Source organism: Hetaerina americana, unplaced genomic scaffold, assembly GCF_022747635.1.
Source record: "Hetaerina americana unplaced genomic scaffold, ioHetAmer1.1.p SCAF_8, whole genome shotgun sequence".
In the NCBI taxonomy this organism is placed as follows: domain Eukaryota; kingdom Metazoa; phylum Arthropoda; class Insecta; order Odonata; family Calopterygidae; genus Hetaerina; species Hetaerina americana.
This window is the reverse complement of record NW_027287427.1, coordinates 7,975,891-7,991,697: the sequence shown is the minus strand read 5'-3', so window position 1 is coordinate 7,991,697 and position 15,807 is coordinate 7,975,891. Positions and strand designations below refer to the sequence as shown.

The window sequence follows — 15,807 nt, the reverse complement described above, 5'->3', positions numbered from 1 at the left end:
AAAATAAAGCAAAGAGTTATCGTTTAGTAATTACAAACATATGGAATGTGCTAGCTTAAAATCTGCATTAGTTGCTCTAAACAAATGTGAAACAACGGATTACTAGTCTACTTCTGTACCTGTGCATTCGATGACGATAAATGTAAAATTGGAATCCAATGCTTTCATAAAACTTGATAGATTAATAATACCTTCAATTGTTTAACTAAATTATGAATTTATAAATATAACCAAAAGTGTGACCAATATGTTCTCTGTTCACAAATATTAAATTTAAAGAGACTCCAGCAATGAGATTTATATCATTATTTATAATCATAATGTGTTTTAAAACAATAAGATATAATTTCAATCGTATCCTTCAAATTGAAAAATAATACCTTGTAGAAATATTCATCTGCGGGATCTGATCAATCAATAACAAGAGTCATTGCTTTCTTGAAAACTTCAGCCACCTCTTTTACTTTTTCAGGCATTTTTTATATTAAGTACGAAAAATTAAATCTTTTCATAACTTTTGTACTTTATACTGACCCACGACAATATTTTTTCCACCACAGCGAGTACAATAAACGCAAATTATGAGAAATTCGCTTTTCCGCGTCGAACAAGAACGCTTCATTGCCCATTCCATCGTCTGACCCCCACATCCTGCCCTGATGCTAAATGTGAGAGAGTTAGAGCGCTCCCTAACTGCTTTAAGAGAAAAGGGGCCGCAAATTGAACAGCTCCGCGTCGGTTTTCCGCTAAAATGAAAATGAAAAGAGTAGAAAAAAAGACCTCCCCCAAACGCAGTTCCGCGTGGTTGCGTCACAAATCAAGCCCTCCGCGTGCAAATTATTTGCACACCTCTGAAAGGCCATTCATTCCAGAGCTACGTTTTTCCGCTTTTTTTAAACTGCGGAACGTAAGGACAACCTTTACGTCGGGACATTATGGCGCTTACTTTATCATTAAACGAAAAACCCTTTTAAACCTGGAAATCCTCCACGACGTGCCTAATTTCTACAACAGATGGTATTAAGTCTTTAGAGTAAGGTAAATAGGCAAGTTATTGCAAAGCAACCTAGTTTATGTGCACTCCAAATGCAAGTTCACATATGTTTTCCAAAAACAATTTTGCCAAATATTGGAATAGTATGAGGGAAGCATTCTCAATCATTCCCAGTGCTTTTCGATGTTTTCACGCTATTCATTAGCGGTGGGAGGCAACGAAACGATATGGTATTACAAAAAATATGCTTCTACGTCTTTAAATTTTATTGTATAAACACTTTCGAAAATATTTCATAATTTTAATGCAACACATCAGTTTATTTAATACACAATATTGAGATTCATGCAAAAAATCCTGGTTCCATTTGTGAATGAAAGTTCCCACCAAATAATTTAAAAAATGGAGAACGACCAAGTTTTGACATTAATAAAAACCTAACAGCACGCGGGATTGTCTCGCGAGCATCACTTTTGGCGAAGGAGGGCACAAATATCTTAGGCCGAAAGATTGGACAGGAATAATACATCAATTTGGACGGTGACTATTGGAAACTCTTATCTCCCCTTCTGGAAGCGCAGCAGTGGGAGGTCTCGAGTCTTGAGAACTAAAAGTTGCACCGTGGAATATGCTTCACATGCTGAAAAACTCATTAGCATCACAACCGTTGAATATATCATAGCATAATAGCTTTTAACACCACCCTTCGTGACAAACACGCATTCATAGGTGATTCCCCTCGCTTTTACCGCAGTCTACAGAAAAAAATAAATCCTATTTTTGTAATAAAAAATATATTGTAATTGCATTATTTCATTGAATGAAAATACGCAATTACAATAATATACAATTTCATTGAAAGAAATGAAGGCATATCAAAGTCAAATTCTATCAATTCAATAATTATTCCATTAATTATACAAATCGAATTATTATCAAATGACCATTGTTAAATTGATATGTCACGGTGTTATTTGAATTACGACGAGTTAACTCGTAACTGAAAGGATGATTTATAGTTTTTTTTAAAGTTGCATAACTCACTTTTAATGCTAATTTGCAAAGTAGAAACTATCTACATGAGTTCGTAAATAAAATTCTTCTTGGTTAAGTATTAAGACTGCGTTGAGGGAACTGGGATCACCACCGGAACGAGGAAAAATCGCAATGAGTACCGACTGACAATTATAGTTACCAGCCATGTCACATTTCGGACGTAGGTGCAAGAAGTGTTAATGCTTTCAGCATTTTGCCATCAGTTAAAACGTGCGGGAAAAAATGTATTTCCAATTTCGCCATCTCCGCTGGGGACTGTCTCTCGACTTCGCGCGCAAATGAACAAATCCAGTTCACTTTTCAACGCTCCTACTGCACCGAGAAGAATCCACGCTCGAGAATCTCGCGCAATGCGGCAAATATCCCTCTCAAATGTACGTCCGCCGAGAAAAATAGTGAGGATTAAGAGCACGGCTCTGGGGAGGAGAGTCGGGTGATCATCCGGATATATCGCCGGCGGGGGAGAGACACGTACGTATTATCCCCTCCCCATCCGAGCATTCACGGAGCGCGCGGACCGCATACGTGTAAGTACCACATTAGAAAAGGAGGCCTCGCCTCTTTGATCACCCGAAAGGACCCGGGCGAGATTACTCACCAGAGCAGCAAGGACGGCCTGGCTGCGAAGGATCTGAGAGCGAAGTGCAGCAACTTCTCGCACCACTTGGAGCCTCCGCAAGCGCTCAGGGGATGGATGGCCCGCTTCCTGATACACGGAAAACATAGAAGGTTAAAGGGGAGAGGATGACCCGATGCAAAAGAAGTGGGAAGCGGTTAAAGGGGGTGGACAAGTTTGTTGAGGGGAAAGCGAACACTCGAATCTCTCGACGTAATTTCATTACGAGGTGTTGGCTCCTTTAAAATTAACACCGGCAAAATGTTGGCGGTACCATTTCAGTGGTTCAACAGCTTTTCCGTTGAGCCACTGCTTTTATATTTTCTATGTATTTCACATTTTTATCGCACAATCATGAGTCACTTTGCGCGATGACGCTCCGAAGATAGGAAACTTGGTCTTGTAATGGAGTCCGTATACAGTAGATAGAATCAATGCTTGCAGTAGGTTTGAAAAAATAAATTGAAGAATACTATAAAGAACAGAGTACTTGATTCTTAATTTGGGATTTTATGCATTGCAGTCTATTTTAACTGACGGTTAGTAGAATACCGGTTGGCGAAATAGGAAGAGAAATGTGAAAGTTGGTGGGTGAGACATCTCTGAATGGCGCCGTGCTGAAACGCAGAAATATTTTACAAAATAAAGAGAAAGGCAGAAAACATTAGGAATTACATGCAGCCAGAAAATGTTTTTCATAATAGTCCTATTATTATGCATTCATCTATTTCTAGACGCTAATATGAGTTGCAAAAAGAATTTATAAAACCTTAACAATCTTTAAATAAGCGTGTAAATTTTAAATTTCTCAGTACCTTCTAAACAATGTAGCCATAGCATTATGAAATTCGAATTAGTGAATGAAAAACGAAATGAAATTATTTGCTAAAATATTTACAAGAGACATTTTTTATCTCCAGATTGTACCGCAAAGGTCGTACTGAAAAAGGTTACCATAATTTTTTTCCGACGGAAAAATGTAAGTTATGAAGTTTTGGTCAAACTGGGTACTAGGTTTGCTAAAAGACGGATATCTATTGTTCTTCTTGGGAGCATCAAAAGAAGAATTCCCGAAGTAATTTCGGGTTTCCCACCGGGTCAGGTTGCAGTTCACCGACGTTTCGATGGCAGAGTCAGCCATCGAAACGTCGGTGTAATGCAACCTGACCCGGTGGGAAACCCGAGAGAGCTTCTTGAATACCATACGCCGAGGAAACCTGAGATCCTTTAGAAGAATTCCCATTCCCTATAACCACGTCATCCAAATGAACAACGATTGAGAGCTGCGTTGGGATGTGGGTAGAAGTGAGTGGCGGGAATAAGAGGAGACACGGGGACTGAACGCTCTGAATGGGTCTGGATACTCGTCTTAGCTGGTTTCAGGCGTACTACTGATCCCAGATATCTACCAATGGCATCTACATTCCAATAATTCGAATTAGCAATATAAAAAGTGTGAGACTCACGGATCGTATGGAGTTATCATAGGGATGCCATCAAAAGGGAAATTATACTCAAATCACTCAGTAGCAGTGGTGATTTTTTGGAAGCACGCGAGAGGCGAGATCTCGTGTAACATCCACGGTAGAAAGGCGCTCGAACTGGTCATGTTAGACAAACCGAGAGATGAAAAATACTGCAAATATTCCCTGCAACAGCATTAGCCAGGTCTTAGAACGGTTTACAATTTGGAAAGCGAAAAAAACCCAGCCACTCAACTCAATTACGAAACAAAATTGGTGAATTCGAAACCAGAAGAGCCAGCTCCGCCGGTATACTGGTATTTCCTGAACTTTCGCTGATGGTAACTAACTAGATGTCATTAATCCAATTCCTGAGAATATAGATCAGATCACATCAAAAGAGACATTAACAAATCAGTCCATAGTATACCTAGGAGGTTATAACACAGAGATTAATCAGGTATCAAAGGACGAATCACGTAACGGCATTGTTGTACTATGGGTGCTTACTGAAATTAAATTCGGTGCATTAAAAATCAATACGATTTATTTCAATTAATCCAGTAGATATTTTTATAGTTTTATCATTATTATTATTTGGTATTCTACCGGTTAAGGTAGGTTTTATATGGATACCAAATCAACTCACTTATATTTCTTAGACTCACCTCAGAACACGTACTCTGCCGCCCCCAACTACATTTAATATTCTTCAGATTCGCATACATACCCCCCCCCTTCATTTCATCCAACATTCCTATCCTTTTCCTCCCCATTCCACACTTGCCTAACATTCTCCCCTCTATCACAGTCTTCAACATGTCATCGCCTTTCAAAATGGTTTACATCCACATTTTCTGCCACCCTTGCATTTTTCACAACTTCTCTCCTCCCCCATCATGCCTAGTACTCCTCCGTTTGTTTTCCTTTCCATTGATTTCATTTTTTTGCAATCTTCTCCAAACTCACATCTCAAAATCCTCCAATCTACACCCATCATCTTGGTTCAATGGCTCGGAATCCGCGCCTTAACAAACTAAGCTCCACATGAAGGTTTTGTTATAACCATCAACGTAGTTTTTTGGTGTCCCTATTACTTTGATCATTTTGGTTCAAAACGCTTCAAATATAAACTTTTGAACCTTGCTCTAGCTTCTTCCCTCCAATTTTAACGTAGAACTTTGCCTTCTTCATATATTCAACATATTAAGGCGAGACACAGTGGAAGTTTGTCATTAGAAAAACAAAATTTACACTTTGCCGCATTTTATTTGCCGATTTATTTGTAACGTACGTCTAACGCGTTTCAGTTCATCGAAACATCTTCAGGTACAAGACAAGATTCTAATTGTGGTATATAATATTTATACCTGTTTGAGGAGGGGGGGAAGAAAAGAGTGAGGAATAATGTAATCGGGGACAAAGAGAGGAAATATGGAAAACCCAGAGAAGTTGGGAAACTAAATAAATGGTGAGGTAAAAAGAGGGAGGGGGAGATAAGCACTTCTTTCTTATCGAAAACCTCAACAAAGTGTCAAAAAGAGTGTTCTGTTTACTTTGATTCTCATCACATATCTGTCACATTGATTTTCTGATGTGATCAGCAATGGTCGTAACCCCTTGACTGAATGGCTAACTTAAGCGTGATCATTGCCAAATCAAATAACTGATTTTATGAATTCCCTACCGGCTTTCATTCCTACCTCCAGTCCTCCCCATGTTTCTGCTGTTATTACCTCCACAAATATTTTGAAAAGAAAAACTGAGATGGGCATTCCTGTGCCACTCACTCTCCTCCCTCGCACTGCCCTTCCCGACTCTCGCCACACGCACCTGAGGCATGTGCAGGTTGCGGATAAATCGCCCATTCCTCCAATTTATTCCATCTTCTGTAATACTCATTTATTCTACTTAATATTCTCCATTGAACGAAATTCACGAAATAAAAAAACATCTTAATCGCAATCTATGCTCCCTTCTATGTGTGACCTCACTATTGCTATGACATCACGTGTGAATGCATCTCTCCCCTTTCTTTACTAAACTGATAAATAAGTTCTTAAGTAATTATTTACCCTACTCTGTTACTTTTTTTTTGATGATCCTAAAGACAAACTTAGCTGAGCTTGAAATCAAACTCATTATTCTATAGTTTATACGTACACACACACAGTTATTTCATCTATTTCTTTAAAGAGATAGGAACTTATGAGTGACCTGACAAAATTCCCCGACTAAACTTCTTACTCATTAATGCTACTAATTAGCACATAGAATTTCTCCCTTCCACGCTTTCCTATAACTTGTTCATCGGCAATTTTATCCATTTCCTTGAATTATTTGATTTCAAATTTCCCTAATGTCCTTTCCATCTCGAAATACAGTACACCCGTTCCTATGCTATCCTCATCTACGTCATATTCTCTTTCTATGTCCAACCTTTCTACACTAATGTCTTTACTATCTAGTTCCTATATATATATATATATATATATATATATATATATATATATATATATATATATATATATATATATATATATATATATATACATATATGTCTTCCATTTCTCTTGAACCTTACCTGGTCCAATTTATATTTTTGCCGAGTCATCTTTGATTATTTGCACGGATTTTCCCTTCTTACTTCCTGACAGCGCTTTTACATTCCTGTATAGCCCACCAACTTCACCATTCCTTTGCAAACTTTCCGCATTCTTGCACTGCGCCCTCATCACGATACTTCCACCCTATCAATTTCCCGCCTAAGCTTATCGCTCAACTCTTTATTTCTTCTACCGAACTCCGTGTTCATATTCTTTCATTTTATTATCACCTCTATCTCCCCAATCTTATCTTCACCCCGTCCGTAATCCATGGCTTCCTTGAGTTTTTCGCATTTAAAGGCCCTAAAGTTTTGTTTGGAACTTTTGGCATCACTTTTTTGAGATGCTCCCGACTTCTCTCTGCATCATTATTATTTTCCCTATCCTTGCACATATTTTTCTCATATGCTAATACTACTACCTTTTCAATTTCTTCACCGTTCTTTCCTGTCCTTTCCTTTTCAATCCGGCGTTACAATTCATCAGTACTGAAATATGAACTGAATCTGCATCTCCTACTGGGGAAATATGCGAATTGATTACGCCATTCTTTAATCTGCACCTAACCATAATATACTCCAACTAATACAAATCTGAGTTCCCGAACAATTTTCACGCATACCAACGTTTATCGTGGTGTTTAAACCAAGTATGCGTTGTAATTTTTATGTAGACCTGTGTATGACCAAGTTCGTTGGTTCAGCATTGATTTCTAATAATAATTTTTTATCATCCGCATGCTCTATGTTTACTACGCCACTTCCGAACTTTTTAGTCAATACTATCTTCTTCCACTCCTCCCTGGCCTTCTTCCTCAACGCTGTGGATTACTCTTTGACTGTCACTCGAGTTATCCCCACTACCCTTCCATTTCACCTCGCACAACTCTGAAATATTTACAAATATTTCCTCTATCCATCTCCCGCTTTCTATTTCTAATTTTCCTGTTCTCAACATGGTCCTAACGTTCCAAGTCCCTTATTTAACCTATTTTACCTTCTTCTTTGTTGCTGCTATCAAATTCACTCCGTAAGGATTACATGTGATGACAATCACGGAAACCTTGCCTCCCCCGCTGCCCGACAAGAAACAAGACCTAGTGGGCCGAGTTTCTTAACACCAGGACTCATACTCAGATCTATGTCCAGCCTAGTAGCATGGAATATTCAATCGAGGTGGTTTCCCGTTGCCTTCCTCAATAGTGCTTTTGACGTGACACCATCACTCAATGGCAACCCCACTGGAATTGGACGCCTTCCCAGTCGACTCATTGAGGAAAAGACGCTGCGTGGACTACCTTTCGTCTGGCTTTTAACCTTCGACCTATCTGACATGGGTGACCCAATCGGGAGCAATTTTCATTACCCCAGCCAGCACAGCTCTAGGGGTCACCGGACAGCGCGATAACGGAAAACTAATGTTAATTTTAATATTATTACTATGAAAATTATAAGTACGTGATTATACACAATCGCAAATACGAGTATTCTAGAGGTGATGGACACATTTATTGTATTAATATCCACATTCAAATGCATTAGTCTTTTATAAAGCCTCTGAATACTTGTACAGTACTCATCTAAAATGGACAGATGTAAAGTTTCTCCACATTTCAGAGGAGTTTTACCGGTTTCCCTGAGTTGAAACAATATCAATCGTGGTTTATGCATAGGTGCACAGTTTATATTGAATTACACGTAGATAGTGCCGCACAGAATATTCGGGGAAAATCTGGCAGCACCCTCGCTCACAATTCCTCTCTTGGAAGAGACAACTCTTAGTCTACCACCCACCAAGGAGGGATGGAAATTTATACTTGTCTGTCAGTAACCCTGGGGGAAAAATACGCCTTGAGCGACGGCTCCAAGAGGCCTTTGTCGTCTTGTCGGAAAACCGATCGATATTCTCCACCGTCACCATTCTCGAAGCGATACTTTAAGCCTTCAAAGATAAAATAGAATTTCTTTCCCTCGCGCATAAACCTAACCCGTGTTTTTGTTCCACCTCCAGATGACACTAAAGAAAAGTATCCGCGAAATGGCGGTGTCCTTGACACCACCGACAAATGCCGGCTGACCCATACAAAAATTGCGCGTTGCTACTGTTGTAGATGTCGCGATGTTTTTTCGTTTAAGGTACGGGTAGCAACACTATTTCCTTTTTTTATACCCGTTCACTTAGAGAAGACATAAATGATATTCCTTCATTCCCCTATATTAATAGCTGCTTATTTATAAAATATAAAAATGTCTGATTTCACTGTTCTGGTTCTGATCTGTTGCCTGACATGAATGCTACTATTCCTCGAGCCGGTATTCATACTGAACTCTTGCGTTTTCGTCCTGCAGCTTTTTTCCATAAACTCTCCATTATTTTGACGATCTTCTCCTCCTTCTTGCAACCCACCTTCTTCCATAAAAATACTATGAACACGGTGAGTAATCAACCCGAAGGTCAGTTTGATAGATGATGATAGAGTTCACCCTGTACAAAGCCTGACGGCGAGTGAAATTCACACATCAGGGTAAGGGGGCCAGATCCTAAAACTCCCTTTCTCTCTTCACATACAACTAAATCAATTATACTCCTACGGTTGATTTTGTTGCATATGTTATCTCTCATTATCATTAATACAGGATTTTTACGGAAAAGCTACCAACCAGACTCTACATTGACTGCATTTTACATTACATTAATTGCGTTTCTTCTCCACTAAGAGCAAACGCGGCACCCATCTTGCCGAGACTTTTGCCACACCCAAATTTTCGTGAAAAATTGAATACTTGGTACCTTGTGATAAGTCTGTGGCCTCAACTATTTCGTAATCTTTGATACGTCGATCAATCTAAACTACGAATATCGTGGATTTTGTCAATCATTTTGGAGGAAGTCAAATCCGTTGTCTGTCCCGAACGGCGTTCATCATTTGTGGATGGCCATATTTAAACTAATTTACTCAATTGTAAACAGCCACAAACACAGGACCAGATTTGCCATGAACAAACCGTTCGGTGTTAAGCTTTTAAAATGTAGTGTTCAACCACCAAATGATAAAAAATATTTTAAATAAACAAATTTTTATTGCTTCAATCAACTGTGGAAATGAAACCATTCGATGGATATAGCTGAATCTTCAACAGCATTCTACGTAGTCAGATGAAGCTTACTAAAAACAAACGTTTTCCTATACCGCTGGTGCCATCTCTTGCATTTTCTAATGGGTTTTTGAGCGCAGAGAAGTCTAGGAGACAATAACTCAATCGATTAGCCCAAGGCTCAATGTCACATTCACTATCCCTCATTACTGCCCCGATAGAGCCCGGTGAGTAATTATTTTGCCGTTAATTTCTCTATCATCCCACGTTTCTTCTTCCCAATATCACTATCATTTGCCATAGAAATCCCTCCAAAGTAATATTTTTGTAAAGATGAATGGAAATAACCCCTAAAAATAATATTCAAATAAATAAAAATAACTTATGAGAGCGACCCAGGACTCCATACTTGAAACGTAATGAAAGGCAGTAAAATGAAGAAATATGATAGCATAAAGGAACTCACATGAGAGATGAGAGGAGATGTGAGGACGACAAATATTATCTCACTAATGTAGATTTTGCGTTTGATTATTAAAAATAATTATCGTAGAGATGAGTTTGAGAATTCTCTGAGGAGATACGACAGTCATATTCAGAGGATATTAATATCCAATGTACATTGCTTTGGCAATGCATGGTGTAATTTCTCATGTAATGTCGTAGCTTATTACAGTTCCTGAATGAGTAAGAGTAAACATGTGAACTATAAGTATGTTTAATCCAAAAGATGCCTGTTTAAAGAACACCATTCATTCTACCCCAGATGATTTGAGTTTTGAGAGAATCTCTTCTGGAAGCGTAGAGATGACCCACGCAGTTTTGCGGATACAAGTGATCAAGTTCGAAATAATTAAAGTTGAATCACTACTCGTGAAATACAATTCGTCATCATATTTATACATGTTGAGCGAACACGTGACATCTGAAAATATATGAGTACCATTACCGGCGCAACCACATTTAAATCACCATTTATTCATACTTATCCAGTACACATGAAACGTCTCCACGACACTTAGGGGACAACAGTTTTTCATGATTAAGCACTCAAAGAACAATTTGGCATATCACAACTTAAGCCTGTGGACGTAAAAGATCATCTCCAGGGAACACAATCGATAAATTTTTCAATAAGGACTACGTTTCTGTCCAAAAAATATTCCAATGGCAAATCGCATTACCCTGAGTTTGGCTGAGGACGTCGAGAGGCTCGACACGGACCTCCAGTTGGCACTCGACTGCTCTAGCCACTGACATTGGCCGCTGTCCTGCTGCTAAAATTGGCAAGAGCCAGCTAAGCAATAATATCGCTCCCGCGGGCCCACTCCCGCGCGTCAGGTGGTCTATTGTATTTTCCCTCCTGCAGGCACGGTATTTTTTTGACCTCGTGCCATGCAAAAAAGTGTGAGAATACTTTCATCCAACATCTACTTATTAATGGACCTTGTCGTGCGATATTTAACTTTTCACAGCCAGCGGTTATCGCGCTTTTCAGCTGATTCCCAATAATTAATGGGCCACTCACGAAGTTCTTTCACGATTGGACGGCTGGTAATACAAGTTCTGTTCGAAAGTGGGTATCACTTATTTTTTCCCGGATAGACTAACTGACGGCCGTCGGTTTCTCTGGCTGTGCTCGAGGGAGCGGAGTCTCAGGAAAGACTGGAGGCCGGAGGCAGTAGGCTCCCAACTGTTTCGGAGTGCGGATCGTTCGTTTTTGAAAACTCTATGACGTGACCTCGTTACGCTCCGTCATGATCCGGTTATTGGAACAGTGCTACGCCATCAAATTTTGCTTGAAACTGGAAAAACCGAGAAAGATACTCATTACATGCTCAGGGCAGCTTTTAATCATATCGGTACGGGTAGATCGGGTGTTTTTGAATGACACATGTTGTTTCGGGAGGGTAGAGATGTTGAAGACGCCGAAAGTTCAGGAGGACGCCCTTTGACCTCAAAAAGTGACGAAAATCTTGCAAGAGCGAAGGCTTTGTTGGACATGGATCGCAGATTAAGTGCTAAGCATGGTTTTTGATGAACTTGGAATCCCTAAAAGCAATGTGCATTGACTTGTGACCGAAAACATTGGCATGAAAAAGGTGTGTGCGAAGTTGGTGCCGCGAGTGCTCTTGGTCGAACAAAAGGAAACTCACACGCGGATCTGCCAAGAGCTTCTTGGCCATACCTCGGCCACCCTACACTCCTGACATTGCCCCACCAGAATTCTTTCCTTCCCCCACCTAAAATCCGTACTGAAAGGATGTCGCCACGGCCCGGTGTAAGCGTTACAACAGACCGTGACGAGAGGGCTTAGCAGCATTATTCACCTCTAATCTAAATTTTCAAATGACATAAGATACATATGTTATTCAATAAGTAACCGAAACGTAAATAATGTAAATTAAAAATATAATAACAATGTTGCGCCAATCGTACATTATTAACACCAACACATTGCGTGGACCTGCTTAATTTTCAGTTTACAAATGAATTTTTAATGATTTTCAATCTGGCACGAAAACCAATACTGTAAATATAATAAGCGCAGTGAAAAATGAATAAGCTCTTTTTTATGATAAAATGGAAACTACACAATACATCAGAAAAGTAACTATAAAAATGAAAAACCAATGGTTTAAATTACCCATTGTCGAAATGTATTCGCCGCCGTCCTAGAATAACTAGAATAAGACTAAAGGAAGATAACCTAACTAAAAAGATGAGTAAATAGTGACAGTAGTTGTATCCTTCTCCATGAGCTTGAGTTTTTTGTTTCCCGTGTGAATTCTCCGACAAGGATTTTCAACTTCCAAGCGTAAATAGAATACGTGTTGAAGAATTTGAACGCCCTGTGCGTGGCAAGTTAAAATGATCACCACAGACATTGAGAATCCCGTTCAGGATTGTTTGAAATGGATTGATTCCACCTTAGATCATCCCCGGAACTACGTGATATCACCACCTAATCTAATCCCCTGGTACCAAAGTTGTACGATCATCTTGAAGGATTATTCTCGGGTAAATTAATTTCCATTAATGCACTGATGGAGTTACCCTGGGAAATATCGGAAAAGAAAGAAATACTTAGTTGTTCCACATATATTTTATTAACACGACCTAGGTTTCGACTTACAAAGTCATCATCAGGTAAAGAACAGAAGACACAGGGCTTTATATAGTGGATAGAGAGCTGGAGAGGGGAGGTGTTTGAGAAGAGGGAGGAGGGGAAAGAGAAAGGGAAATGGTGTGTAAGTTTGGGGGGAGGGGGAGAAGACGGTTGTGTATGGCGTCGGGGTGGGAGATTACGGTTGGGTACTGCTTCAGGGGGGGAGAGGGGCTGTGGAACAGAGGGAGGTCCAGGAGGGGTGAACGGGAGGAATAAGTTAGGTCATTAACTAGAATACCCTTAAGGTGACTATTCTTCGAAATTTCCAACCGTTCCAAGGCATCTAATCTTAAGCCTTTTTTCTCTACATGCAGAATTTTGGGGACAAAATCACTGGAGTGGTTGTTTTCTAAAAGGTGCTGGGCAAAATTGGATGACATATTTCCGTTTTTAAAACAAGCGTAATGTTCCTTGACACGATCACTGAATTTTCTCCCGGTTTGCCCAATGTAGAAGGCAGAGCACTCACAACACAATTGATAAACTCCACTCCTTTCCATTGCGGGAATTTTGTCCTTGCAGTTTGATAAAAGGTTCCCTAAGTTGGCTCTATTATAGAAGGCAGGTTTAATATTGTTTCCTGCAAGGGATCTGGTGACTTTACGGGAAATATTCCCCAGAAAGAGAATTCTTCTCCACTTCGAACCGTCTTCCTTGGGGATGGATCCGAATATTGATTTGACAGCTATTTTCTCTAGTTTTTTCCGATACAAGTTATCGACTAATTGGGAGCAGACAATTTTATTCATCGAGTTACCCTGGCTTTGCAACAGGAGCAATCTTAAATTTAGGCAAAATATTAATAAATTATGAGTTTCGCACCTTTTAAGATAACGCTTTTGGATTGAAAGGTAAATTATCTTAAAGAAAACTATATGTATGACATAAGGAATGGTATATAAGAATAGTGTAAGGCGATAAATGGTATTGCAATGAAAGAAGGAGAATTTTGAAGAAGACATTAGGAGAAATGCAGAAAGGGGGCGTATCGAAACAGATATAATGCCTGCAAGACTTTCGGTTATTCAGTTCAGAAGAGTGATCACCCGTCACAGCATTCGGTTTTCAGCAGCATAGTGAGTGTTTATAAGTTTGACCAGTTCCCTGTCGCATTTGTCTCTCGGCCTATGGTTCATCGCTACTGCAATTTTGAGCTAAAACCGCACGCACATTCAATTTTGAAGGTCAGGCTGCTAGGAAATGCTATTTAAACATTATTAATATTATTGGTATTCTACCGAATACACACACTACTACCGACTACAAAGCCTATATAACTGTACAGCAATTCATTTACTTGCCTCTCCTAAACAAAGCAACCTGTCGGCGGACACGGTAAAACCTTCTTCAGTCCCATATAATTCCTTCATCCCATCCAACATTCCTATCCTGTTCCTGAGCCTTCCCTGTTTGCCTAACGTGCTCCCCTCTATCGCAATCTTCAACATTCCATCAACAATAAAAACGATCTGCATTCATCAGCCCTGCCTCCTTTTGATTTCTCCCAACAATCCTCTCTCCTCCTCCACCGTGCCCACCACTTCCTTGTTTGTCTTTCTTTCCGTCCAGTTCATTTTTTCATCCTTCTTAGCACCCACATTTCAAAAGCCTCCAATCTACGCCCATCATCTTACTTCAATTACCATGCTTACACAATAGAGTTAAACTATATGGACTCATTAAGACAGGCTGTGCAAGTTCTCCTAATCAGTCATATCACGAACTCCTATAGGTTTCCAAAACTTTCATGACTCAACCTCAAGTGTAAATCTCATTTATGTAGCGGTACATTAAAAACATTGTCCTGGATCAAATACATATATACTAATAGTTTCAGTAGTGATAGATCTATTTACAATAAAGTAAAATGTACCTATAAAAAACTAGTGCACATTAAAACTCCCATGTACTAATGAATAAGGGTTATCTGAGATACCCTCGTCCGAGGATTACCGCTGAAATAATAGATGAAGAGATCCTTCCCGTGTAAGAATAAGAATCCATCTGGACCAATGAAACGTCTTTCCGTAGTGCCTCCACAAAGGCTCGGGTTAAAACTAAGAGTACGATGAGCGATTTCTAAAAACAAATACCCAGTCGAGAGACTTGCTGGCTTTCCAAACACCAGAACACTTAAATCCCTGATAGAAAATAAAGGTTTTCGAGTGCTCGGCGGAAGACCTTAATTCCAATTTCCCCTCACGGCCTCTTCAACTGACTCCTCCTTCCTCCTACCCCCTCTTTCTCTTTCATTTTAATTCCGACAACTTTTATCCCTCGACCGATAGGATCAATCAATACGACACATTTGCTCATATCTTTTGGAGAACATACTTTGGTACTTTCAGACTCAATATACTTCATATTTGTGAATTACTACTTTCTTCCGATTTCTCTTCCATTCCCCGGCTGTCGTCTCCCACGAAAAAACATTCTAAAAAGCTGGAAAGATAGAATGAATGATATTCGTTATTTTACGCCCCATGGAAACCTCTTGAAGATATATTTCTTTGTAATTTGGTGACCTACTTAGTAAATTCTATAATCTCATTGATCCGAGAAGTGCTTGCTTCATTGCATCCTACAGTCACTACATTATTTCATTTAAAACTATGGAGGGCATTAAAACCTATACTACGGAGGTAGGCTGAAAACTAATGCATACATGCTTGTAGACGACAAAAAAATGACCTTCAGAAGCACTCCTGGTGGCATGTGGAAGTAACATGCCCCCTCAACACGCATGCGCAGGTTTTAGGTCGCTACATTCATCCAGTGTATTTTGAGAAGCGGAAGTATGGAGACGTG

At 39.5% G+C, this 15,807-nt stretch overlaps 1 protein-coding gene across 1 annotated transcript in view; it reads right to left on the bottom strand.

The window, feature by feature from the left end:
• LOC139697927 (uncharacterized) overlaps nucleotides 1-15,807 on the bottom strand; it is a 219,613-nt gene that overhangs the window by 183,783 nt on the left and 20,023 nt on the right. The window contains exon 4 of the mRNA XM_071596787.1: nucleotides 2,649-2,756. Coding sequence (XP_071452888.1) covers nucleotides 2,649-2,756 — 108 coding nt within the window. The remainder of the gene's footprint in view (nucleotides 1-2,648; nucleotides 2,757-15,807) is intronic.